General features: G+C 36.7%; 1 protein-coding gene across 1 annotated transcript; it reads right to left on the bottom strand.

The window, feature by feature from the left end:
• Positions 1 to 2,442: 2,442 nt before the first annotated feature.
• Positions 2,443 to 2,802, bottom strand: LOC133785676 (uncharacterized). Its single transcript, XM_062224896.1, has one exon. The coding sequence runs from the start codon at positions 2,800 to 2,802 to the stop codon at positions 2,443 to 2,445; it is 360 nt and encodes a 119-aa protein (XP_062080880.1).
• Between the last annotated feature and the right edge of the window lie 23,733 nt (positions 2,803 to 26,535).

Here is a 26,535-nt window from a genome sequence, read left to right as displayed (position 1 = left end):
TCCATCATTATTAGGTTCTAGTCTTATAAATTTTTTAAAAAAGTTGACAGAGTATCCTCTGTTTCTATAGCATACCGTAATTTCATAATTACCTATAAAATCAATACAAACAAACACAATAATCAAGCATATATGAATCCATCATTATTAGGTTCTAGTCTTATAATTTTTTTTAAAAATTCGGCAGAGTGTCCTCTGTTTCTATAGCATACCGCAATTTCAAAATTTCCTATAACAACAACACAAACAAACAAAATAATCAAGCATAAATCAATCCATCCTTATATCACCACAGCACGCAAATTTCCCATAGCCTACTTCACTAATTTTCAAACATAACTTTCACTAAATCTAATATGCATGATTACATTAGTCTTATCTTTATACATAAATCTTGTAGTAATATAAATAAAAAAAATAACTAACCTTCAATATTAATCTTCAATGCACCTGAAATGAACAACAAAGTTCACCACTCAATCAACGACCCTACTAAAACATTACATAATTAGTAAACTACATAATTAATTATCAAACCAATAAATAAAAAAAATCAAACTAGTTAATGAAACTAATGAACAACACTTTGATCATCTTCAAGCTATTTTTTTTTTCAAATATTTAAAAAACAAATTTATCTATTGTCAAAATTTCTAAAATTAACTAATATACATATATATATATTTATAATAAACCTAATTTTTATCACATTATTTAAACTAACAAAATAAACAAATAATTATAAAAATTAATAAAATATTAATTATATTAATTTTAAATTCGGAATAATAAAAATAAAATAAAAAAAACATAGAAAAATAAAAAATTATCATCAAAACCACATTTTAGTAATCTATACCTGTTTTGAAGCTCAAAATCCCCTTGCAATGAGAAAAATCCGGTCAAAATCCGGCAAGAAACACCACTTTCAAATGGAGAAAATACCCACGGCCAAATGCTTTTTTTTCTCTAAAAAAAAAAAAAAAAAAAAGCTTTTTGGACTATATTCCGGTTTATAGGGTAGAAATGTTGCAAGAAATAAAGAAAAAACAAAAAAAAAAAGGTTTGGAGGATAAAAATGGGTGTTGGCTCACGGTGGTTAATGGAGGTTTTGGGGGTTTTTTTTGCATAGAGGGAGAGGAGGGTTTGAGAAAGATGACCGTTCGAGTCTAGGGAAGGGGTTATAAAGCCCTTTTACTTCGGTTTTTAGGTAAAAACCGAAGTGAAAGTGGACTTTCCACTTTGGTTTTTACCTAAAAACCGAAGTTAAAGGTCCATAAGTGGAAGGCCTTGTGCACTTTTAACTTCGGTTTTTAGGTAAAAACCGAAGTGGAAGGTGCACTTTCTACTTCGGTTTTTACCTAAAAACCGAAGTTAAAAGTGCACAAGGGCCACGTTTGGCTTGGCCATTTTTTTGCATTTTTACTATCTCTAAACATAATATAAGGGCTTGTGCAACCAAACACGGCCCTCTCCACTATGAATTTTTCATTTCGTTTTTTTAAAAAAGCGAAGTAGTATGTAATTTTTTTCAGAGCGCCAATTTCAAAAGCGAAGTAAAAGAGTTTGAAAATGTTTTTACTTCGCTTTTTTTGTATGCTCACTATAAAAACCGAAGTAAAAACCTATATTTCTAGTAGTGCCTAATCACATTACACTAAGGCCTTGTATCTATTCTTGGTTCATGATTCTACACAAGAATGGAAACTGGTTAGATTTTCGCACCCTTGGTGACTTGACACCTTGTGACCTATTTTCGACCATATTAGCCTATTATTCGAGTTCGAGCCCTCTATGACATCTGTAGATATTTTTAAGAGCTTTCCAACGACATCTCTTATATGAAATTCCGAATCCTTTAGCTCCACATATGACTGTTTCTTTACAGCTTCCTGAAAAGCTACGAATTGCTCTAGTGATCAAGTTACCCAATCTTTTCTATCACCATATTTCTTTCCTTATTTGCACACTCATTGATTATATTATGATATTTTATTATTTATTAATTGATTTTCTAAAATACTCTATACCCTATTTCTAACTATTATAGAATTATACCATTATCATTTTAAATAAAGATATTAAATAAATAATAGAAAAGAATACTAACTATTAAGAAATCAACATGCATCACATGTCACAGGCCCACACATGTGCCATGCGCACATGTGCACCCTAGTCTACATATTTTCATGCATGCTTATGTACATTACAAGTCACGTAAACTAAAATCATGCAACCAAGTATTTTCACACTATAATTATTTTAATCATATATTCTAATTTCTAACACAACAATATTCATAAAAATTTAATTTATAATGAAAATTTTCTATTCTCTTCAATATACCCTCCTTAAAAGGAATTTCGTCCACGAAATTCTTCTTACCAAATAATTCAGGTATCATTCCCTCATGTCCTCCTCTAGTTCCCAAGTAGCTTCCTACTCTGAGCTGTTCTTCCACAAGACTTTGACTAGAGGAATCTTCTTGGTTCTTAGTTCTTTGAATCCTCTTTCCATGATCCGCTCAGGCTTCTCATCATAACTTAGGTATTGTCTCAGCTCCAACGATTCATAGCTTAATACACGGGAAGGATTTGACACGTACTTCCTCAACATCGATATGTGAAATACGTTATGTGTCTCTGCGAGAGCTAGTGGTAATGCTAAACGATATGCCACTTGTCCCACCTTGGCCAATATCTCAAAAGGTGCAATATACCTTGGGCTCATCTTTCCTTGCTTTCCAAAACACATAACCCCTTTCATAGGTGACACCTTTAAAAAGACATGGTCACCCATTATAAATTTGATGTCTCTACATTTTGGGTATGCGTAGCTTTTCTGTCTACTTTGTGCAATATGCATTCTCTAGCGAATCTTTTCTATTGCTTCACTGGCTTCCCTTATTGCTTCTGGGCCTAGTATATGCTTTTCTCCCACCTCATCCCAGTGTACTAGTGATCTACATTTTCACCCATACAACATCTTGTAAGGAGACATTCCTATCGTAGACTGGTAGATGTTATTGTAGAACTCCATTAGGAGTAGGTATCGACTCCATGATTCTATGAAATCTAATGCACACACTCTCAGCATATCTTCTAGGATCTGAATAGTCCTTTTAGATTGCCCATATATCTGGGGATGGAATGTCATGCTGAACTTGAGTGTTGTGCCTATCGCTTTTTGTAACCCTTTCCAGAAATTTGAAGTGAAAACGGATCCCTTGTCTGAAACTATTGACTTTGGTACCCCATGAAGTCTCAGAATCTCCTTGACATACAACTCTGCATAATGATCTGTGGTGTAGGTGGTCTTGATCGGTATGAAGTGAGCAGATTTAGTGAGTCTATCGACTATAATCCAAGCAGAATGAAACTGATTCGTTAATCTGGGAAATCCTACCACAAAGTCCATTGCAATGTCCTCCCATTTCCATTATGGAACATGCAGTGGTTGTAAAATCCCTGTCGGTCTCTAATGTTCCGCTTTTATTTGTTGACAGGTAAGGCACCTGGATACATACTCTGCTATGTTTCACTTCATCACTGACCACCAGTACAATGCCTTTAGATCCATATACATCGTTGTTGATCTTGGGTGTAAGGAATACAACATAGTCTGTGCTTCATCTAGAATGCTCTTCTTGATCTCTTTATCATCATGCACACATATACGATCCTTATATCTTAGCAGTCCTCTAGTTGACAAGGAAAACTTGCTACTGCCATCTCCTTTTATGAGAGTTCTCTGTTTCTTCAAAGTCTCGTCCTCTTGCTGCCTTTCCTTTATTAGTTCTAGGAGAGTTTACTGCATTGACAAATTAGCCAATCCATTTGTCACCACCTCGATACCAGCTCTAAAATTTCATGTTGTAGCCGTATCGCCATAATGCCAAGTGTTGAGACATTTCCATGTCCTCACCTACTGAGTGCATCAGCTACCACATTGGCTTTTCCTGGGTGATACAAAATCTCACAGTCATAGTCCTTTACTAGCTCAACCCATCATCACTGCCTCATGTTTAGTTCCTTCTGGGTGAAGAAGTATTTCAACCTTTTGTGGTCTGTGTAAATCTCACACTTGTCTCCATATAGATTGTGTCTCAAAATCTTTAGGGCGAAAACTACTGCTGCTAGCTCTAAGTCATGAGTCGGATACCTCTGCTCATACTCTTTAAGTTGTCTAGATGCGTAAGCCACTACCTTGCCTTATTGCATTAGTACGCAACCCAGTCCATATTTGGGTGTGTCACAGTAGACCACAAACTTCCCTTCTCTAGTCGGAACACATAACACTATGGACTAGATTAGATTTTCCTTCATGGTTTGGAAACTTTCCTCACATTTTTCTGTCCAGATGAACTGCTACTGTTTCCTCGTGAGGTCTGTCAAGGGTGTCACAATCTTGGAGAACCCCTCAACAATTTTTTTGTAGTAACCATCTAGTCCTAAGAAACTTCTGACTTCTAAAGCATTCTTGGGTTAAGGCCAATCCTTGATGGCTTCAATCTTGGCTGGGTCTACTACTATTCCTTCTTTAGACACAATGTGTCCAAGGAATGCTACTTTCTCTAACAAAATTCGCATTTCTTGAATTTGGCATACAACTAATGCTCCTTCAGTCTGTTGAGCGTGAGTATAAGATGTTCTTCATGCTCCTTCTTGATCTTTAAGTAAATCAAAACGTCGTCTATGAACACTACTATGAATTTATCCAAGAAGTCCTTGAATACCCTGTTCATCATATCCATGAAAGCTGCTGGGGCATTCGTGAGGCCGAAGGACATAACCAAAAATCTGTAGTGTCCATAACGAGTTCTAAATGCTGTCATAGGAATGTCTTCTTCCTTTACTTTCTACTGGTGATACTCAATTCTCAGATCAATCTTGGAGAACACTGCTACTCCTTGCAACTTATCAAAAATGTCATCTATCCTCGGCAAAAGATATTTGTTTTTGATGGTGGCATTGTTGAGTTCTTGATAATCGATGCACATCCGCATACTACCATCCTTCCTTTTGACGAATAGTACCGGCACTCCCCACTGCGAATAACTCGGTCGAATGAAACCTTTGTCCAACAACTCTTGTAGCTATAGCTTTAGTTCCTTCAACTTCGCCGGTGCCATTCTATAGGGTGCTTTTGATATCGGTGCGGTTCCCGGTGCTATCTCAATTATAAACTTGATCTCTCTGTCTGGGGGTAGTCTGGGTAAATCCTCTGGAAATACCTCAGGGAATTTACACACTATTTTAACATCTTGAGGTCCTAGCTGTGTTTCCTTTGTTTTGTCCACTATACTTGCGAGAAATGATTGACATCCCTTCTGAATCATGCTTCTATCCTTTAGTCCTAAGATGATAGGTGTTCAAACTCCAGTTATTTCTCCCATGAATGTGAATTGATCGCCCTCTTCTGGTTTGAACGTTACGATCTTCCTTCTACAGTCGATGGTAGCTCCAAACTTTGTGAGCCAATCCATTTCGAGTATGACATCATAGTCCTTCATGTTAAGCTCCACCAAATCTCTAGGGCATTCTCTTTCTTCTACCTTGATAGGGACCGCTTGAAACCATCTTGATGACAACATCAGTTCTCCCGATGGTAGTGTAGTGACAAAACTATTTGCGAACCTCTTAACGTTTAATCTTAGTCTATCAGCTATATATAGTGACACATATGAATTTGTAGCTCCAGAATCAAATAATACTTTGCATTTTACACTAGATATATAAAGCTAACTTGTCACAAATTTGTTGCTAGCTTTCGCCTCTCCCTGAGTAAGTGCAAACACACGGGCAGGAATCAGATCATTGTTCCCTTATGCTGCTCCACTCTGTCGTTGCGGGCAGTTCTTCTTGAAGTGACCTTCCTATCCACATTTGTAGTATTTCTTGCTGTTTCCATACTTGCAATTTCCAAGATGTCTATGGTGGCATGTGGGACACTTGGGTTTCTCCTTCTGATTCTGAGGAGTGTTATCAGTTGCTTCTTCCTTGAGCTTCTTGTCTCCTCTGCTGCTTTGACCTTCCTGGGGTTTCCTCTTGTGATCCCCTTGATTAGTTTTCGTAGCTTTCCTTCTGGCAGCTACTTCCTTCTAGATACGTTCCTCGCACATCTCTGCTTCCAAAGCATTTTCTAGAGCTTCAGCATTGGTTGTTACAACGCCTGACATCTTTACATCTTTGTAAATTGTCGACTTTAGCCCTTTCATAAACCTATGAACCCTCAATTCTTTATTTGGAACCATCTCTGGTGAAAACTTGGCCAAACGGTCAAACTTCTGAGCATATTAAGTCATAGTGATGCCTTCTTGTTTCAGTGCCACAAACTCATCTACCTTGGATTCAAGGACTCCAGTACCATAGTACTTCCTATTGAATATTGCCACAAAGTCTTCCCAAGTCATGGAAGCAATATCTCGAGTTTACTTGACGAATTCCCACCAAATCCTTGCATCCTTTTTCTTCAAATGAGCTGCACAGAATATTCTGTCTCGATTCCCCAGTTCCATATGGTCCAATATTCCCTCTAATATTCCTAGCCATTCCTCTACTTCCATTGGATCAGCTTTTCCTTTGAAGCTTGGCGGGTGTTGTTTCCAGAATCTTTCATAGATAAGCTCAAATCCTTGTGATAGCTTAGCCACCACTAGTATTCTTCCATTCTCTACTTGTTGGTTGACTACCGGTGCTGGCGGTCCATTTTTCCAAAATCTAGCCAACTCTGCATCCTGTCGTCTCAATTATGCTTGCAGTCTTGCTATCTCACCTTCCAAGTTGTTAAGTTGTTCAGGCACTGTTGGAGCCTCGGGGATATCAACTATGTTGGGGTCAGCAACTAATCCGCCCCTACCTCTTCCTGTCGCTCCTCCCCTTCCTCTTCCAGTAAGCCTATTTGACCTCCTTATTGCCATGGAAAAATTTCTATGATAGCAAGCTTAGTGTGAGAAAGGATATATAGTGTTTTTTGAAAAGTTTTATTCCAAGTAGAGAAAGTTCTAATTCCTAACGTTTCATACAAACAATCACAAATAAGAAAAGAAGAAAACTAAGATCTTTATTAATTCAAAGTCTTATGATATTTCCTAGACAGGAAATCTAAATTTTCGAGAAAGTGACTAAAAGTCCTTTCATAACAATCTTATTAATCATATCTGGTGATGATTTTAGATCCACTTCTAGCACCATACTAGTACACATCTTCGGTTAACTATGTTCAAGATTTTTGCATTGACCGCAATCATTCATCTAAGAGAGTTGAGTGATTTGGCTTCACCAACAATTTTGTCTATTCTTAGAGTTAAGATGTCTCTAACCTCTTGAAGTACTCTTTCTCTAAAGGTCTTAATTAAAGGAGGTATAGTTCCTAAGTTTGTGTATAAACATTCAAACACATTAATAGCAAAACCCAAAACACTTAAGCATAAATACTTACGGAATAGTATGAGAAGTCTTTTCCAATCTTCCATGTGTATACTTTGAGTGGTCATGACCTGGCTCTAATGCCAACTTTCTAACACCCCAATTTGACTTACTATGCAAAAATATCACTTTTGGACTCAACTTTGCAAAAATATCATTTTTGTAATAAACTTAGTAAAATACCAAATAAAAATTGAAATACCTCAGTGGGTTTTATTTCGTCATATTAAAATGGAATGATCCTTCAAAGTTCAAATCAAAACCAACAAGCTTTAATGTAAATCAAATAAAATAACAACCATTGATTCATAGTTCAAATATAAAATAGTAGCTAAGGCTTCTTGGCGTCATCTGGACTGATAGCTCGTTCATAGCCCCTCGGAGCATACACATGTACTTGGAACCCACTTCACTCACCATCCATGCCAAGCTTATGCCACTAATTATTACTTGAAGGGGGAAGGGAAAAGGGGGGGGGGGGGGGGTGAGCTAATGGCCAGTAAGGAAGTAACAAACAATACAACCAAACATCTTATATCAACAATTTATCAATCATGATGTAACAGACAATACCCATGTCTCAACAATACAATAACATTATTCAATATTCTGACAGATATAACTCATGTCTCAACACTACATCAAAATATTAAACAATTATGCTATAATCATAGCACACAATTCTAATAACCATCTAGAAGGAAAACTCCGCCCCAACTAAATAGGGGATTTAATTCATATCCATCCCTGAGTAGAACCCGACACGTCTGCCAATATATGTCAGGCCGTGCACGCATACTAACATGTTTCTCCTTTCCACAAACACATTCAACAATGTCAATATTCTCAATACATTAACCAATGTACATATTCACAAACAATATAAATATTCTCATACATTAAAAAATGTAAAAAAATTCTAGACTTCCACCAAGTTAAACATAACCACATAGATACTCCCTTACCTTAGGTCCAAGCAATAGGTAAGATACACAGTCTTCACAATAAGCCTAACATGAATACATAATTCATACAAGTTAGAAAACACACTTGTATCCTAAATCAAGATCTTTTATTTTATTATATTCAGACCTCTACTTAAATCGTGTTGTGACAATACATTAACTGATTCATAAAGTCCTGGGTTACTTCTATATGCTTTACTTATTTCCAAGCACCAACAATTTAACAAATTTCTAGCATGCTTATTACCAATTTTAACATGCTCAATATTTATCTTGATCAACAAAGATTACATTCTAATATAAGACTTATACGGCCGAACCCTATAGGCTATTTTACATGTACTAACAACACCAATATATGAAGAGAAATTCCTTACCTCCTTGTAACAACCTTGGCTGAAAATCCTAGAGAGTTGAGAGTGTGTTCTTGGTGTTCTTAAGAGCCTAAACATAAGACCAAGAACGTAATTACCATGAAGAAGAGGATTTGATCCTTTAGAAGAAGAAGAGAATTATAACGATGTAGAAACTAAAAAGAAATCTAGATTTCAAGAACAAACTTACACTATGGTTTACCTTTCTTCTTCTTTTTTGAGCTATCTCTCTCTGTTTCTCTCTCTAAAATTTTGTGGCCCTCAATCTCTCTCTCTCTTTCTCTAGTGACTGAAACCTTGAAATGGTGTGAAGAATGAGAGCTCTTGCTCCTCTATTTATAGGGATTCAAGGCCTTGGGGTGCAAGAATGAGTCAACCATCTCTTTGATTGTCCTAAGCTAAAATGGTAAGTTTCTATTCCTAATTTACCCCTGTGATTTCTGCACCCCAATCACATTATACTAAGGCCTTGTATCTAGTCTACGTTCATGATTCTACACATGAATGGAAACTGGTTAAATTTTCGCACCCTTGGTGACCTAACACCTTGCGACCTATTTTCGATCATGTTAGCCTATGAATTCGACTTTGAGCCCTTCATTACATCTGTAGATCATTTCGAAAGCTTTTTAACGATATCTCTTATGTGTAAATCTGAATGATCTAGCTCAAGATATGACTATTTTTTTTACATCTGCCTCAAAAGTTACGAATTTGTCTTGTGATCAAGTTACCTAATCTTGTCTATCACCGTAATTCTTTCTTTATTTGTACACTCCTTGATTATATTATGATATTTTATTATTTATGAATTGATTTTCTAAAATATTCTATACCCTATTTCTAACTATTATAGAATTATATCATTATCATTTTAAATAAAGAAATTAAATAAATAATAGAAAAGATTACTAACTATTAAGGAATCAACATGCATCAAATGTCACATACCCACACATACGCCATGGACACACGTGCACCCTAGTCTACATGTTTAGATGCATGCAAAGCATGCATGCTTACGTACATTACAAGTTACATAAACTATAATCATGCAACCAAGTATTTTCACACTATAATTATTTAATCATATATTCTAATGTCTAACGCAACAATATTCACAAAAATTTAATTTATAACAAAAAATTTCTATTTGATACACTATAGGAGGAATGAAGGTGGCTCATAGAACATGTTCTGGAGTACGCTCCTCCATGGCCCTCAGATCCTTAACATTGGCTCTATAAGCCTGACCTACCATATGGCTTGCCATCTCATACATAGTCCCTTGGAAGGCTTATAGGATCCTTGCTAGCTCAAGTGGTTTTACTGGGATTTGAATGGAGGGGGCTTCGCTCTGAATAACCCGAGGAACCAGGGTTGGTGCATGTCAAGGAAGAGGAGGAGGAGCCTCAAAGACAATGAGTGCCATTACCGGAGCTGGGGGGCTGAGTCTGCTGTTGTCGCTCCTGGGTGGAGCTGGCATCTTTATCTTTGACAGGAGACTCAGTGGAAGTTCCAATCTTGGAGTCATGTTTCTTTGTCACTCTAGCCCTTTTTATCACGAGCCCAGCTCCGGCCCCACCAGCCTTGAAGGCACCCTTTAAACCCAAGGCATCCGTCAAATCCATCTCTTTTCCTGCAAAGGAACGACCCAAGGATTCAGTTACAAAAAATAGTTCGTCAATAATGCAAAGAAAAGAACAGAGGAAGAACCCTACCCTCCGAGCTAGAGGAGGAATCTATTACGATCGGCTCGGGGTTATGAGCTGGATTAGGTAAAACTTTCAACTCCTAGACTACCGGAGGTGGGGGGACTCTAGAATAATTACACCCTGGGTCCTAGGGGTTCAAGCACTTCTTTTGAGCTGGACTTATCTACGAATTTCCTAAACCAGGGGATAATACACCCTAACGTAAGGAAGGCCATCTCCTACGATTCGTACCATATTCCTAGAAAAAGATGGACCTAAATTGGAGGGTGTTGTCTACCACAATAGTGCATTTGGGGTAGCTATGGTCGTAGCATACCACTAGGGGTGCACACGAGTCGAATTTTCGGGTTTCGGGTTCATTGGGTTCGGGTTTTGCAAGTTTTAGGTTGAGAAAAATGGTACCAAAACCAATATGAAATTATCAGATTTTTTCTGGTTTCGGGTTTTTCCGGATTGGGTTTCGGGTTGGGCTGGGCCTTTTGGGTTGAAAAGCCTAATTTTGCAAAAATACCATTTTAAAAAAAATATCATTTTTAAATAAAAATGAAAAAAAATTGTGTGATCATATAAAAGTTATTTTTTTTTTCACTAAATATACTATTTTATGTAAACTTTCCTTTATACAATTCTAACTACCAAGAAATTAATCGAAAAAGTAACTCAAAAATCTAAATTAACTAACATATCAAGTTTTCTTTAAAAATGAATAATACCCATATAATGTAATTTTTCTTTTCCAAATGTTTGGTCATTTAAACTATGTTATTATACATCCTTTCATTTTTTTTTTTAAAAAGTAAGAAAAGAAAAGAAAGAAGAAGGAAGTTAAAATATAATGTCAATCAAAAGTCCAAAAACACTTAAAATACAAACAAAGTTCAATATTAAAATAACGTCTAAATTATATATAATATTAAAAACACATAACTTTGAATCTGATGTTGAATATGATGAATGAACCTTCAACTTCTCTTAAATCTTAATGGCTATTTCCCTTCCCTCCAACTCTTATCACATACCTATACAAATATTCTTCATATATATATATATTCAGTTGAATCATGATATAATCTTCGTTCACTCACAAAAAAATGCTCAAACAAATGTTCACTTCACATACCTATATATATCTTCTTTATATATATTTATATATTCAGTTGAATCATGATATAATCTCGGTTCACTCACAAACTAATGTTAAAAACATAATACCAAAAACTAAACAAATAAATGCTCGGTTTGTTCGAGTTCACTCACACAGTCACTGACTAGGTCTGGGAGGAGACGAGGAGGCTGGCCTGGCTGGTGGTGGCACTGTGGTGACGAAGGGAGAGGAGGTCCCTATTGTTGGTGGCTGGCTGGCATGCTCCCTGCGCGGCTACGAGAGGGAGGATCCAAGGATGTGGTGGTGACCGTGGATGAGGGAGGGAGGCGAGGTTGACCACTGACCGTGCGTGAGAGAGAAGGACTGCGCGACTGAGTGAGAGAGGGAGGCGTTTCTTCCTTGTTGCACGACTAACTAAGTGAGGGAGGGACAGGGATAGGGAGGTGTTTCTTCCGTTTAGTTCACACGAAAGAAAAGAAGAAAGAAAGTGTTTTAGCTTTTAGGTTAAACTTAAATTTTTAGAATTTTTTTTTTAATAATTTCGGTTGGGTTCGGGTCGAAATGACTAAATTTTGAAACACGAACCCGACCCAACATATGTTGGGTTCGGATCGGATTAAGCCCGAAATATGCGGGTTTTTTGAAAAATTGGGTTCTCGGGGTTCAGGTTGGGCGGGTTTTGAGGGTTTTTGGGTTTTGCAAGTCAAATGTTCACCCCTACGTACTACTAGATGATCCAGACATTGGAGGAGGGTTGTGTGTAGGTCCGGGTCAACAGGATGTCGTCTCACGAGCTGACGTGGGTTGAATCGAATTAGCTTAAAACTGGCAGTGACTCGATGTAATTCTCTATAAGGGTTACCTTGGCCGGAGGTGCCGTGTAAAGCCCCAAATTTGCTAATAAGGTTTAGTACCTTGATTAGCGTGCTGGTAGGGCAATGATTGATTTAATTATGTTATTACGTGGTTAATTATGATATATGTGTATCAATATGTGATTAGTTGGATTAAATGATTATATGACTAGATATGCATGTGTTAGGTGAATTAAATATGCATGTGGGCCCGTTCTTGTTAATAAGGGCATATTTATAATTTTGTATAAATAAATCGTGCAAATCGTGAAAAAAATTATTTTTCAATTAGTCTTTAGGCCAAGTCGTGACTTGAACTAGCAAGTTGCGACATTACAACAAGTCAGAGAGTGCTTAAAATTTGAAGGAGGGGCGGGTCGCGACTTGAAGAGGTTGAGTAGTGGCACCTGGCAAAGAAGATTATGGGGAATTCTGATGTGGGTCGCGACTTGCCCTATTTGGGTCGCGGGGCGCCTGTGTCAGATAGAGGCAAACTAGTTTTAAATCATTTTTTTAGTCATGTCCCTTATTTTTCAAATTCTTTCATTCCTAAATCAATTTTGCTTAAGAAAAAAGCTCTCAAAATTTGTTTCCTTTATCCTTCTATATCAATTTCCCTTAAGCCATCTTCCTAATTTCTAATTGCAACTTCTAATCCATATTGATTTCTTTCTTCCTTTCTTTTGCCCTAATTTTTGTTTCTATTGGTGCTAATTGAAGATTGAAGGAGAATTCAAGAGTGGGAAGATGTTTCAGATTTCAAGGCTTGTAAAGTTTTCTCTAATAAAAGTTTTCATTGAATTGATTTTATACTAAGGGATTGCATTGGATTGTTAAACTGCTTGTTAGTATATTTGGTGTTTTTGAGTGAAATTTTTGGAAGTATTCAATGAGGAAATTACAGAAAATTAAGGGAAGTGCTGCCAAAATTTTTGTGAGACATTTTTGATCAATTGTGTAAGTATGGGTCCAAGGAAACAACTTACTAGGGATGCATCTTCTAAGAACACTAATCGACCCTCAACATCCCGAACCCAACCACCCCAAACTCAACCAATCCCGCCAACACCTCAACCAATTCTAGAATATGATCCGACGTGATTCATTAACAAGGATTCCTTTGATCACTATCAAGGGTTATCTAATCGTCCAGTCATTGAAGAGGGCGGAATGGAATATCGAGAAGAACCGTACCCTCAAGAACTTTATAACATTATTAGGAATGAGATTCTACGTCGTGGTTGGAAACTTTTTGTGGATGATAAGATGCCGAAGGCCAATTGTTCACTGGTTTATGAGTTTTACTCCAACTTTCCTGGGGCCATTAATAAAAAAGTGTTTGTTAGAGGGGTTTCGGTTGAGTGTGCCATTGATAATATTGATGCCCTATATAGATTACCAATGTTGTCTCAAGAAGAAGATGAATACTATCAATTAGCGTATCATAGTGAAATAAATTGGACTGGGGTGGCAGAATTTTTAGGAATTCATGGTGCTTCTTTTGTTATGTAGAATAGGGAGCCAAAACATTTACTGAGATATAAAATGAATTGTGTGGCCAAAGCCTGGACTCTTTTGTGAGTGTGCAGCTTATGCCAAACACCCACTTGTCTGAGGTGGGGATTGATAGGTGTCTTTTGGTGTATGCAATTATGAAGGGACTCTCTATTGATATTGGCTGAGTTATTCACCAAAGCATCATGGATTTATGTAGATTGACTACTACTGTCGGGTTGGGACATGGATCCATGATAACTGATTTGTGTGAAGTTTAGGAGGTACCTAAATATCTCAGTGATATTTATAGGAAGGCTATGGGGCCTATTTCTCGTGCTACAGTGAATAAATTCAATCCCCCATCCTTGGAGCCACCAGAACCGCTACCCAGGAATGTGAGAGTTGAAAGGGACAGAGAAGAGGCTGAGGAACCCATACCTGCCAATAATCAACAAGATGGATCGAGGGCAGCTGAGGAGGAGTGGAGAGAAGAATATCCTTAATATCTGGCGCTTGAGGCTCCACCGGATCCGCACCTGGCCAGATTATACTATATCATTCGCCAGAACCAGCATACTCACAATTATTTGGGAGAGTTTCATGATTTTCATAGAGCTCAGGTTAATAAACAGAATGAGTTGGGTTACTGATGATCGAACCGAGAGGGGGACCACCAGTGCTTTCCTCATCCACCGCCTTGGCATCCTTTTCTAGACCCACCACCATTTTAGAAGTGATTCGCACTAGGTAAGTTTTCTTTCTTTACTTATTTTTAAACATTGGGGGCAATGTTTAGTTTAAGTTTAGGGGATGGAGCTTATTTTTCTGTTAGTTTTTGTCAGTGTTTGGAGTTTTGTCTTAGTGTGTTTAGTTCCAACATGAATAACGATTGACAACAAGTGCCGATGAGAATAAAATGAATGTTATGAGTATAATTGAAAGAAAATGAAATCTGAAAAAAAATCTGTGTGCTTGATTGAACAATCTGTTAGTTCATTTTAGTTTAGATAACATTTGTTGAATATCTTGCATGATGTTAAATTTATGTTTTTGGATATTGATTATGCTTGCTGAAATTGGTTAGTGGAATGATGAATGTTAAGTGGAAATTATTTTCTATAATTTCAGAACTTGCTTACTTGTTATTTGAGGCGAAATAATATATCATGTAGGCTTAGAAATATGCTTTAGGCTATCATTTGAATCGTTTATGCTTTTCTTGCCAATATGAAATTACTTGATCCTTTGCTTACCCCTTTTGAGCCTAATTTTGTATCTTTTTGTTCTAAACCATCATTTAAGCCTAATACTTTAAACTTGGTTATATATCAATCCCTAATATACTATGAGCATATAATTGAGACAAAATTATGGGGATTGGTGTGTCATGAGGTTTAAATTGTTATTTTATTGGATTTAGAAAGTGAAAAGTGAAAAAAAAAGAATTAGAGAGAGTATATATTGAAAAAAAATAAAAAGAAAAAAATTCAATACATTCCCAATATGAATATATAGAAAAATCAAGTTTGGGGGAGTGTAAGTATTATTGAAATTTATATATATATATATATATATCTAAGGAAAAAAAAATAAAGAAAAAAAAAACAACAAGAAAAGGGTATTATGGGATTGTATTATTATGGAAGTATAGTTGGTGAGTTTTGCTCATGTGCTTATAGTAAAGTGAGCTTAAAAATTACTTTCTCATCTACCTTTACCTAAGCCATCATTACAAGCCTATAAAAGTCCTATTGATTCTTATGCATATCATGATTTATATTAGTCCAGAATTGCAAGTAAGTGCGCTTATGGAATTATTTGGTTTGAATGGATCGATTGGAAAGAAATTTGGTGAGCATAATTGATTTCGAATATGTTTATTTAATGATCATGATTTGACAATCCAAAATGTTAGTGACTAAAGTGTATTGATGGAGTGTTTTGATCAAAATTGTAGATTGAATAAACTGTTGAGTAGTTTTCTAAGACTTATATGACTAACATTCATGATTTTGAGGCATAATTGTTCTTGTTGGTATAATTCATGTTGTGGAATTTGTTTTAGTGGTTAAAGTCTAGGTTTGTCTAAGTCCTTTGTTCGAGGGCGAACAAAGAGTAAGTTTGGGGAAGTTTGATAACTTCATTTTAGTGTCATTTTAATATGTGTTTTTGTGGTAATCTTGAGTCTTCATGTGTGTTTTGTGCAAGATTACGCTTTTGTTTGTCTTTGTTGTAGGTTGGTGCGGTGAATCACGAGAAAAATGTAAAAAGAAATGAAAATGGTGGAAAAACGATGCTTTTGATGGTTGTTGGACTCAAAATGACGCTAAGGACTATTGAAAGTCAATTTTGGATGAAGAGACGGGTTGAAAGAAGCAAATTGAGAAAAATGGAATTAGAGGCGTGACTTGTAAGCCCAAGTCGCGAATCTAAGGCAAGTCAGAGACGCATGGTTGCTGGAGGCAATTAGTGTCGCGACTTGGGCTTACATGTCGTGATTTAAGGGGAAGTTAGAGGCTCAGCAAATATAGACACGGGCTGCGACTTGATGATGCTTGAGTCGCGGCGCCTGAGGACTTACACGGAAGCTATATTGTAACGTCCTCCTAATCCAGGACCGTTACATTGTGAACTTAAAATTGTGTTAGACTTGCTAATCAAGATATTTGGTTTAGAATGTCTAACTAAGGTTATTGTCAAGGGTTAGGGTTAAATTTTTTTATCACAAGAACCGTTGACTTTTATTTAAAAAGTTTCATACAACATGGGATTCAAAAATTTTACAACTAAACTTTTAAAAGGTATAAATATATCAAAAAGTTACATTCAGCCGGCCTAAGCGGCAAAAATAGGGCTTCAACCCTAGTTCCTCTGAGAAAACCCCCGCCGCATATGTACACGTCGCCACCGAAGCTCTCCAACTCATGGCTAGTCAAGCTTTCCCTTGCCCTTACCTGCACCACAAAGCACCCGAGAGCCAAGGCTCAGCAAGAAAACTCAACATATGCATAAACAGAGAATATAATCATCCAGACAACCCTTTTTCAAATTCAGCAATCCATAAATAACATCATTCAAGTATAAGTAAGTGGTCATTGGACCAATTACGGGACTGTTGCCCTAAATAGATGGCCTTAGAGCCAATATTGGGGCCTATGCCCTAGCTATGTCACCATAGAGTCACCTGGGGCCCTTGTCCTTAGCTCTATCTCACTAGCCATAGAGCTAGCCCAAACCCTAGGTTTATCATCGACCTCAGAGTTGATCAACGTAATAGTACGTTGCTGGTTTAGACCTAAGTCTTTCGACCAGCGTACATCGCACTATTGCCGTCCTTGACTAATAAGCCAAGCTCTGATCCAGGATTTCAGCCTTTCAACACTGAAATAGATTTGGATAAGCATATCCCAACAAAATACGCACATAAACAGGTTAATCACATAACACCATCGAATACTCATTTTCACAATACTAACATACCTATTGATCGAGGCCTCATGCCCTAAAAATAAAATCCATTCAATAATTGTAAGGCACTTAAGCAAGTATCAACCAATATATGAAGCAATAGCTTATACTCAAATATCCTCGGGGCCCAAGCCTTAGTCACAACAACGATAACAGACGGGCCAAGCCCTAATCATGACAACCATAACAGTCGGGCCAAGCCCAAGTCACATATAACACGTATTGGGTGCATTTTTCTTACCTCAGGTCCAAGTAAGCGTAAATAAGAATGACCCTCATGCATGATCCCGATTCTGAGCCCCTAGGATACCCTAGTCACAACCACAAAATAGGATTCTATTAACAACGAGCGAATAAAGTCTTCCAAACCGAGTCCTAGCCTTCAGGGCCTCAAGTTCCACTAAACGGGGCAGTGGAATCGATCCCGAGCCCTAAGGAAAAGGTTTCCATTCAAATCAAACTCCCAAAGGAAAAAAATGCCCAGGTGGGCCGCAACATGCCCTAACAGGTCATAGCGCGCCCCTCCAACCAGAGAGCCTCCTTGCCTCTGTCCAGAGGCACGGGTTGCAGTTTTCCTTAATAGGTTGTGGCGCACCCCCCCCCCCCCCCCCCCAAGGCATAGGCCACCCAAGGCGCCTGGGCTCAGGCTGAGTTGCGACTTATCAAGAACAAAGTCGCAACTTAGCCCCTCGAACCCAGAAATTCCTCCATTTTCAGCAGCCAAATCCTATCCAATGTAACCCAAAACTATAATTCAATCATCACCAGAGCTCTAACTCCTTCCCAGCAACAAAACCCAACAGAAATTCAGTCCTAAAACTCATTAAATCTCCATTTCAATCCTTGAGCTTAAAGGTTCAAGAACACTCAATATTAGCTCAATAAACTAGAATTTAATGACCAGAAAATATAGTTTAAATGCTTACCTTTGCTAAAGATTAAATCCACAAGTTTTTACTGAATTAATCCCCTAGATTTTAGCTCTAATTCTTGTGATCCTAGCCCAAAATCTCCCTTAGTTTCAATGACTTAGATTGGAAAAGGTTGAGAGAAAAGAGAGTGAGTTGAGAGAGAGAGTCAGTCTAAGTAGAAAGCTTCTAGGCGCATGAGGGTTGTTTTTGTCTTTTGTTTTATTAAGCTTATCTAAATTAAGCTAATGCCGAGGCTCGGGGTACCAAAAATTTCCCTGAGGGAAAAACGGTCAAATTCCCCAATATTCCCTCCTAAACTCACTAACTTCAAATATATCTCCAATTATTTATTTCCATAACTCGATAACCCAATTAAATGTCTAATACCCAAAATACCCCTTGACTCGCCCCGAGTCGGGTATGGGGTCCCATTGTGACTTTCCCGCTAGCTTGCTCCCTAGGATCACCTCGTGCCGAGTAACTCAAATAAACCTACATAATAATGTGGTCTCTCACATATATCACACATATGCACATAAATATACAATTATGCCCGCAACGGGCCAAATTACCAAAATCACCCTTCTAATCAGAAACGGGCCCACATGCATAATCAATACCCTAAATATGCATAACTAGTCATATTATCACATAATCCACATAATTACAATCAATGTAACAATTAAGCACATAATTCCACATATTGCCACCCCTGGCCCCCTAATCAAGGCCCTAAGCCTTATTAGGAAATTCTGGGATGTTACAACTATCCCCTCCTTACAGAAATTTCATCCTCAAAATTTTACCTGAACAACTCGTGAAACTGAGCTCGCATATCTACCTACAGCTCCCAGGTTGCTTCTTCGACCTTGTTGGTCCTCCATAATACCTTAACTAAAGGTATAGTCTTGTTCCTCAGGACCTTGTCCTTCCTGTCAAGTATTCGAACTGGTTGTTCTTCATAGGACAAGTCTGCCTCCAGTTCCAAATCCTCATAACTCAAAACATGAGTTCCATCTGACACATACTTCTTCAACATTGAAATATGGAATATATTGTGCACACTAGATAGTGCAGGGGGTAAGGCCAACCTGTAGGCCACCTGCCCAATCATCTCCAGGATCTCAAATGGTCCCACAAACCTGAGGCTCAGCTTGCCCTTCTTTCAAAACCTCTTCACCCCTCTCAGAAGTGAAACCCTAAGGAAGACATAGTCTCCCACCTGTAACTCTACGTTCCTTCGCTTCAGGTCAGAATATCTCTTCTACCTACTCTGAGACGTGAGCATCCGAGCTCTAATTTTCTCGATAGCCTAAGTGGTCCTCTGAACTGCATCTGGACCTAAATATTTCCTCTCACCTATCTCATCCCAATGAATGGGTGATCTGCACTTCCTACCATACAACATCTCATAAGGGGCCACCCTGATGGTAGAATGGTAACTATTGTTATAAGAAAATTCTATCAGAGGCAAATATTTACTCTAGGACCCTTCAAAGTCCAACACACACGCTCTCAGCATGTCCTCCAATATCTGGATATTCCTCTCAGACTGACCGTCGGTCTGAGGATGATAAGTTGTGCTGAACTTCAGCTGTGTACCCATCGCCCTCTACAAACTTCCCCAAAACTTGGAAGTAAAGATAGGGTCTCTATCAGACACGACAAACCTCGGAGTCCCGTGAAGGTGAACTATCTCTCTCACATAGAGATCTGCATACTGGTCAACTGGTAATTCATCCACACTGGTAGAAAATGAGCTGATTTCGTGTACCAATCCACAATGACACTACTACAAAAAAGGGCAATTGTGTCAGTCAAACGCGTTAGTCAACGCAGTTGACTGACGCTGTTGACCAAGAATTAGAATTTATGGCAGTTGAGCACTGCCACAAATGAGGGGGCAATTGCGTCACAACGTACACTGACAGTGTTTAACGGGACAGTTTGCGTCAGTGGGGCACTGACGCAAACAGGCTATTACCGTAAGTGGGCCACTGACGCAAACAACCCTTTTGCTGAATAAACCCCCTTCGTCCCCAACAGACCCCATTTTACCTAAAGTTTCAGAAACGAAAAAGTAAGATACTAGCGGCGCCCCCTTCGAATTTTACTCTATTTGGTACGTTTTTGTCCATTTTTTTTTCAATTTTAATGTAAAAATAATGATTTATATATGTTTATGAAACTTATATATAGTTTTTTTTTGTATAGATTTTGTATTTTTGAAGATTATTGTTTGAAAACCCATAAACTTTCTTGGTTTTTTGGGGTTTTCTACTTCAAGAACTCACATTGCTCAATTACCACAAGTAAGTGCAATTTTATTAATTTTTATGATTTAAATTTAATTTTTGTGATTTTTATATAAATTGACTATATTATGGATTTTTTAATTTTTGGATAGTTTTATATTAATGATTATGTAGTTATTTTAAGTTTAAACTTTGCATTTTAATATTTTATTTTTTTAGAATTTTTTTATTATAATTTCTTTATTTTTTATAAACTTTATTTTTTTTTTTAAATTTAATTTAATTTCGAATTTACTTATGTAAATGAGTATATATATATTAATGTATATATTTTGTATAAGTTTCATTTTATTAATTGTTTAGTTGATTATTATTAGTAAATTTTTGTTTATATATTGTTAACTTTTTAAATTTTGGGTTTAATTGGTTAAATATGTGTTATCCAAAAAACAAGCATGGATGACATGGCAAACATTTAGTACATGTGGCTAACATCTGGCAGGATTCGTGCTCGACCATCGACCAGTAAGACATCTACTGTCACGACGTTCGATCTCTTCATACGACCAGCCTGGTCGTATGCATGCTATACGTGGAAAAGATCCTATGCAGTTATGATAATATCCGAAATTATCTCCCATGATTTCCTGAGTATCCGATTATTTAGGAAATAATATCTGTAACAAATTAATGTAAATCCTCCTTGATCCTATAAATAGAGAAGAAGGGCTCAAGGGAAAAGGATCTTCTTCTTCTTTTTCGCTTTCTGATTATTTGATATATTGTCTTGTTCTTCAGAGGTTGGTGAAACTCATTGAACCCTAGTTCTTTGATCACTCCTTTGAATTCTATATCAATAACAATTCAAGTGGACGTAGGTTATTACCAGATTCTGGGGCCGAACCACTATAAACTCTTGTGTTCTTATTTATTTCGTCATCACATTCTTTCCAACGTGTTTGTCCACATCAAGCAAATTTGACTCCGTGTCAGTTGGCCAAAATCAGGGTCAACAATATGTATATATTAAAATTGTTTGTATTTTTAAGTTATATTTTATTATTGATTTAGTTAGGATATTTATAGTCGATTTTTCTTTATGTGATTTGTTAACTTTTTTTTTAAATATTTTATTTTGGGTTTAAGTATATAAATGAGTACATATAACAAATTATTTGTTTTCTTTAAGCACTTTATTGTTTATTTAGTTACAATATAGCTTTAATATATTTTTCTTTATATTTTGTCAACTTTTTTTATTTTTTATTTTTTGTTTATTGTTATATTTGAGTAGGTATTTTGTTGACAACTTTGTTGGTGAGATCAAGCTTTGGAGGATTTTATATTAGAGGTAATATTTTAAACCTTAATGTATAATTAAGATATTGAACTTAATAGAATGTACGAATTTTAAAATAGTGGAGATAGGTTCTGGGCTGTGTGCTGCGGTGATATAAGGCTGTAATTATGCATGTTTGATTTATTAATTGGTTTGTTGTGTTTATGTGATGGATATAGATTTATTTAAATTTTGGTAAATATGATAGAAATAGGGAAAATGCTGCCCAATTTTTTTTTAAGATTTATTAATTTGAGAATTATGCATGTTTGATTGATTTTTTTGGATATTTTTGTGTATACCATGTGTTGTATAAATGCAAATTTTAAATTTGGGAAATGTGATAGAAATAGGGGAAATGCTGCCCAATTTTTTTCGGACATATTGTTTCCTTTATTTACTTGTCAATTAAGTAATCCACGAACTTAATTGTTAATGTTGCTTTGTTTGTTTGTTTGTTTTTTTTTTTTTGTATGAAGTTTGACAATGGATAAAGATTAGATGTCAGCGGATAGGTTATCTGTGAAATATAGGAATGGAGTTGAATTTTTCTTGGAATTTTGTGCAAGAAATACTCAATCTCCTAATAGTATTCCTTGTCCATGTGTTAAGTGTGGTAACGCTGTGAGGATGCCAATTTTTAAAATAAAAGACCACTTATTTAGGAATGGAATTGACAAAAGTTATAAAGTATGGTTTTTGCACGGAGAAAGAATGAAAGTCACTGATGAGGGACCATCTATGAATAATAAGTATTTTAATGTGGATTACGAAGTTGATGATGTTGCAGAAATGATTGATAATGCACAATATGAATCACATGTTGATCCAATTAAATTTCAATCAATCTTAGAAGATGTTGAGAAACCTATTTTCCCTAATTGTACAAGGTTCACTAAATTATCAGCACTGCTTAGGTTGTATAACTCAAAAGCCAAACATGGGTGGAGTGATAAGGGAATGACAGAGTTGTTAACATTTTTAGGAGAATTATTACCTGAAGGTAATGAAATGTCGTCTTCATTTTATGAGGCAAAGAAGACATTGCGTTCATTAGGCATGCAATATGAAAAAATACATGCTTGTCCTAACGATTGTATCTTATATCGAAAGAGATTTGTTGATGCAATTGCATGTCCGACATGTGGTGAGTCTAGATGGCAAAATAAAAAAATTCAGATGCAGTTAGAAAAGGTGTCCCTGCAAATGTTTTATGGTATCTACCACCGATACCTCGTTTGGTTAGGTTGTACCGAAATGATGATCATGCTAAAAATTTAATTTGGCATGCCAAAGATAGAGTAAAGGACGGCAAGCTAAGACATCCAGCTGACTCGCTAGCTTGGAAAATGGTAGATGTTAAATGGCCTGAATTTGGCAATGAAACGAGGAATATTCGTTTGGGTCTTTCTGCTGACAGAATTAATCCACACAATCCCCTTAGTAGTAAATATAGTTGTTGGCCTGTAATGCTAGTCATCTATAATCTACCGCCATGGTAGTGTATGAAGAGGAAGTTTACCATGTTGACCTTGTTGATATCTGGTCCTAAACAACCTGGAAATGATATTGATGTATACCTAGCTCCTTTAATTGATGATTTAAGCACATTGTGGTATGAAGGGGTTAATGCTTACGATGCTTATAAGAAAGAAAATTTTAATCTTAAAGCAATGTTGTTGTGGACTATTAATGATTTTCCAGCCTTAGGTAATCTTTCTGGATTTAGTGTGAAAGGGTACAAGGCATGTCCCATTTTTGGATTTAGGTAATCTTGTTTGAGTGTTATTGTATTTTAGCTTGTTAGAATTTAATATACTTTGTTTTATTTTATTGTATTCTAGGTTCTAAATAACACCACAAACAAAGTGTCTGAAACACTAAAATGGATAGCACTAGGTCCTTCAATGAGTGTAATTAAGTATCAATGCTATTATATTCACGGTATTCAATTCAACACCATAGAACGTGATAATATTAGAAAGACACAAAATAGTGGTGTTACTATTATCGCTTAGACTTTTCAAATATCTAGTTCCAAAGATAAAAATCCCATAAATTGTGATATGACATTTTATGGGGTGATCAAAGAAATTTGGGAACTAGATTATGTGACTATTCGAATTCCTGTTTTCTTGTGTAATCGGGTGAAAAATGATAATGGGGTCAAAACAGATGACTTAGGATTCACACTGGTGGACTTAAACCGAATAGGACATAAATCTGACCGCTTTATAATGGTGTCACAAGCCAAGCAAGTATTTTATGTGAGTGATCCAGTAGATGCTCAATGGTCAGTTGTTCTAACAAGTTAACCGAAAGATTATCTGATCAAAGAGTCTGGGAGTAATGACATTATACTTGAACAAGAAACATTTACCATTGATTCACCGCCTATTGATGTCACCATTGATAATGATGATGACTATATACGCGAGAATGGTGAAGGGTTGTGGGTAGATAATTAAAGGTATATATATATTAATTTTATGATTTTTTTTATGTATTTTGTGAAGTTTATACCAGATAATATTTGTGTTTACTTAATTGAAGATTTATTGATTAATGATCCATCATATGATGAAGAGGGCAATCCGTTTGTTGATGATCATGGTAATGGTCTGGAGGGGATTAATCCTACCACACCAAAAAATACACAAGATAATAAGTATAGGAGTAAAACAAACTGTAGCGATGTATTCAAAGCAAGAAGTGAGGGTCGCAATTATGAGGTCAAGTACAATTGTTTTGGTCGAGCGATGGGAAAAAGGGGGATCAAGATGAACAACATCATCGGTCTTCTATCACGCACAACCCTTCCTTTAGATATCGACAATTGGAAACAAATGCCGAAGGATAAAAATGAGACTTTATGGGGTCAAATACAGGTAAGCTATAATATTAACTATTAGATTTATCATAACAAATTAATATATTGAAAAAAGTTTAATATTTTTGGGTTTGTTTGTGCAGACTATGTTCAAACCATCAAATTATTCTAAAACAGACGTCCTCAAAGAAGCAGGAAAAACATGGAGAAATTGGAAAACAAGACTAACAAAAGATCTTATTTATATATATAAGAATTTAGCTCCTGAGCTTCTTGCCAAGCCGCCATCAGACTACATTGAGTATTACAAACCAGAAGATTGGAAAATTTTTGTTGCAAAAAGACTAACCCCAGATTGGGAAGAGATGAGAAAATGAAAACAAGATGCTCGAGCTCAGAACAAGTATCCACATCACTCAGGGCGTGGTGGTTATGCACTGATAGAGCAACAAATGGAAGAGGAATTGGGTCAAGAGTTGACCAAATATGACAGAGCTGAGATGTGGACACGGACATGGATGTGCAAGAAAGGAGAAGTTATTGATGAAGAAGCTCGAGATGTGGTGAAGAAGATTGTAAGTGTTCTTCGATCTTTTAAAATAATTTTAAAGATTAATGTGTGTGTTAAATTCTAATTGATTTATTTACTATGTATATAGGCGGAATACAGGCAAAAAGTAGCAGAAGGCAAGTTGGTGGAGGAAGGTTCAAACGATATACTAACAATGGAATTAGGCACTTTAGAGCATGGGGCGCGTGTTATGGGGGTCGGTGCACATGTTGCTCCCCATCAATTTTTTCATGTCCCACTACCAAAAAGATTCAATCACAAACAAAAAGGTGTGGATCAAGATGCTCGTTATAAAGACCTTGAAGAGAAATGGCATCAATTTGAAGAAAGGGCACGTCAACAGGAGGAAAAGTTAAACCAGTTGATGGCGCATATTACATCTCAATAGAACGGTGCATTTGGATCATCAAATGCATCTGGTTCGGGTGTAGGAGGAGCCTCAAACACACCACACGCACCATATGCCCCTCCACTATCGACACAGGCACAATATGCTCCGCCACCACCGACATGGACATCATATGCTCACCGACCACCCTCACAGCTACCATTTTCTCCTCCACCACTAACACAAGCACTGTGTGCTCCCCCACCACCACAGTCAAATTTTCCTGATGAGGTAATAGTTTCTTATTAATTCATTATTGCATATATTTGATACAATAAACATAAACTAGTTTATCAAAAAGTCTAACAGATTAATTGGAATGAAACAGATTAATTGTAAGTTGTGTCTTGGTTCGACACAAAATATAGTTGCAGAGGGGAAACTTTTAAGTACCTGTTGCACAGAAATACATAGCATTCAACTGCCTCCTGGAAATTATCATGTGAGAGTTGAGGTAGCCATTCAAGAGAATGCTAGTTTACCATATTCGCTTTCAATGGAAGGTTATACATTGGTTGGATAAGTAGTTGGGTATGATGTTGGATGGCCACAACATTGGGTCCTTACTAATCAACAAACGAAAGAGCCACTTGCGCCCTCTACTCAACAACCAAGACAATCAAAGAAAAGAATAGAGGCATTGACACAAGAGCCTACAGAAATGCCTATCACAAGAATTTTGAAGTGTTTGGTGAAGTTTATTGATAAATGGAAAGCTGACCGTGTGGTAGAAATTCCAATTGTTGAAAGGGTATTTGGATTCCAAACTATCGCTCTGTTAGGGAAAGATGATATCCTCCACTTTTGCAACTATGAGATGATTGGACAGACTA

Source organism: Humulus lupulus, chromosome 6 (assembly GCF_963169125.1).
Source record: "Humulus lupulus chromosome 6, drHumLupu1.1, whole genome shotgun sequence".
Taxonomy (NCBI): domain Eukaryota; kingdom Viridiplantae; phylum Streptophyta; class Magnoliopsida; order Rosales; family Cannabaceae; genus Humulus; species Humulus lupulus.
The sequence above is the reverse complement of the archived record's forward strand: the minus strand, read 5'-3'. Positions and strand labels throughout refer to the sequence as shown.

Bases quoted from the DNA above. Each gene is read 5' to 3' on its own strand.
- LOC133785676 (XM_062224896.1), bottom strand. From the start codon at position 2,802: ATGGGTGACCATGTCTTTTTAAAGGTGTCACCTATGAAAGGGGTTATG.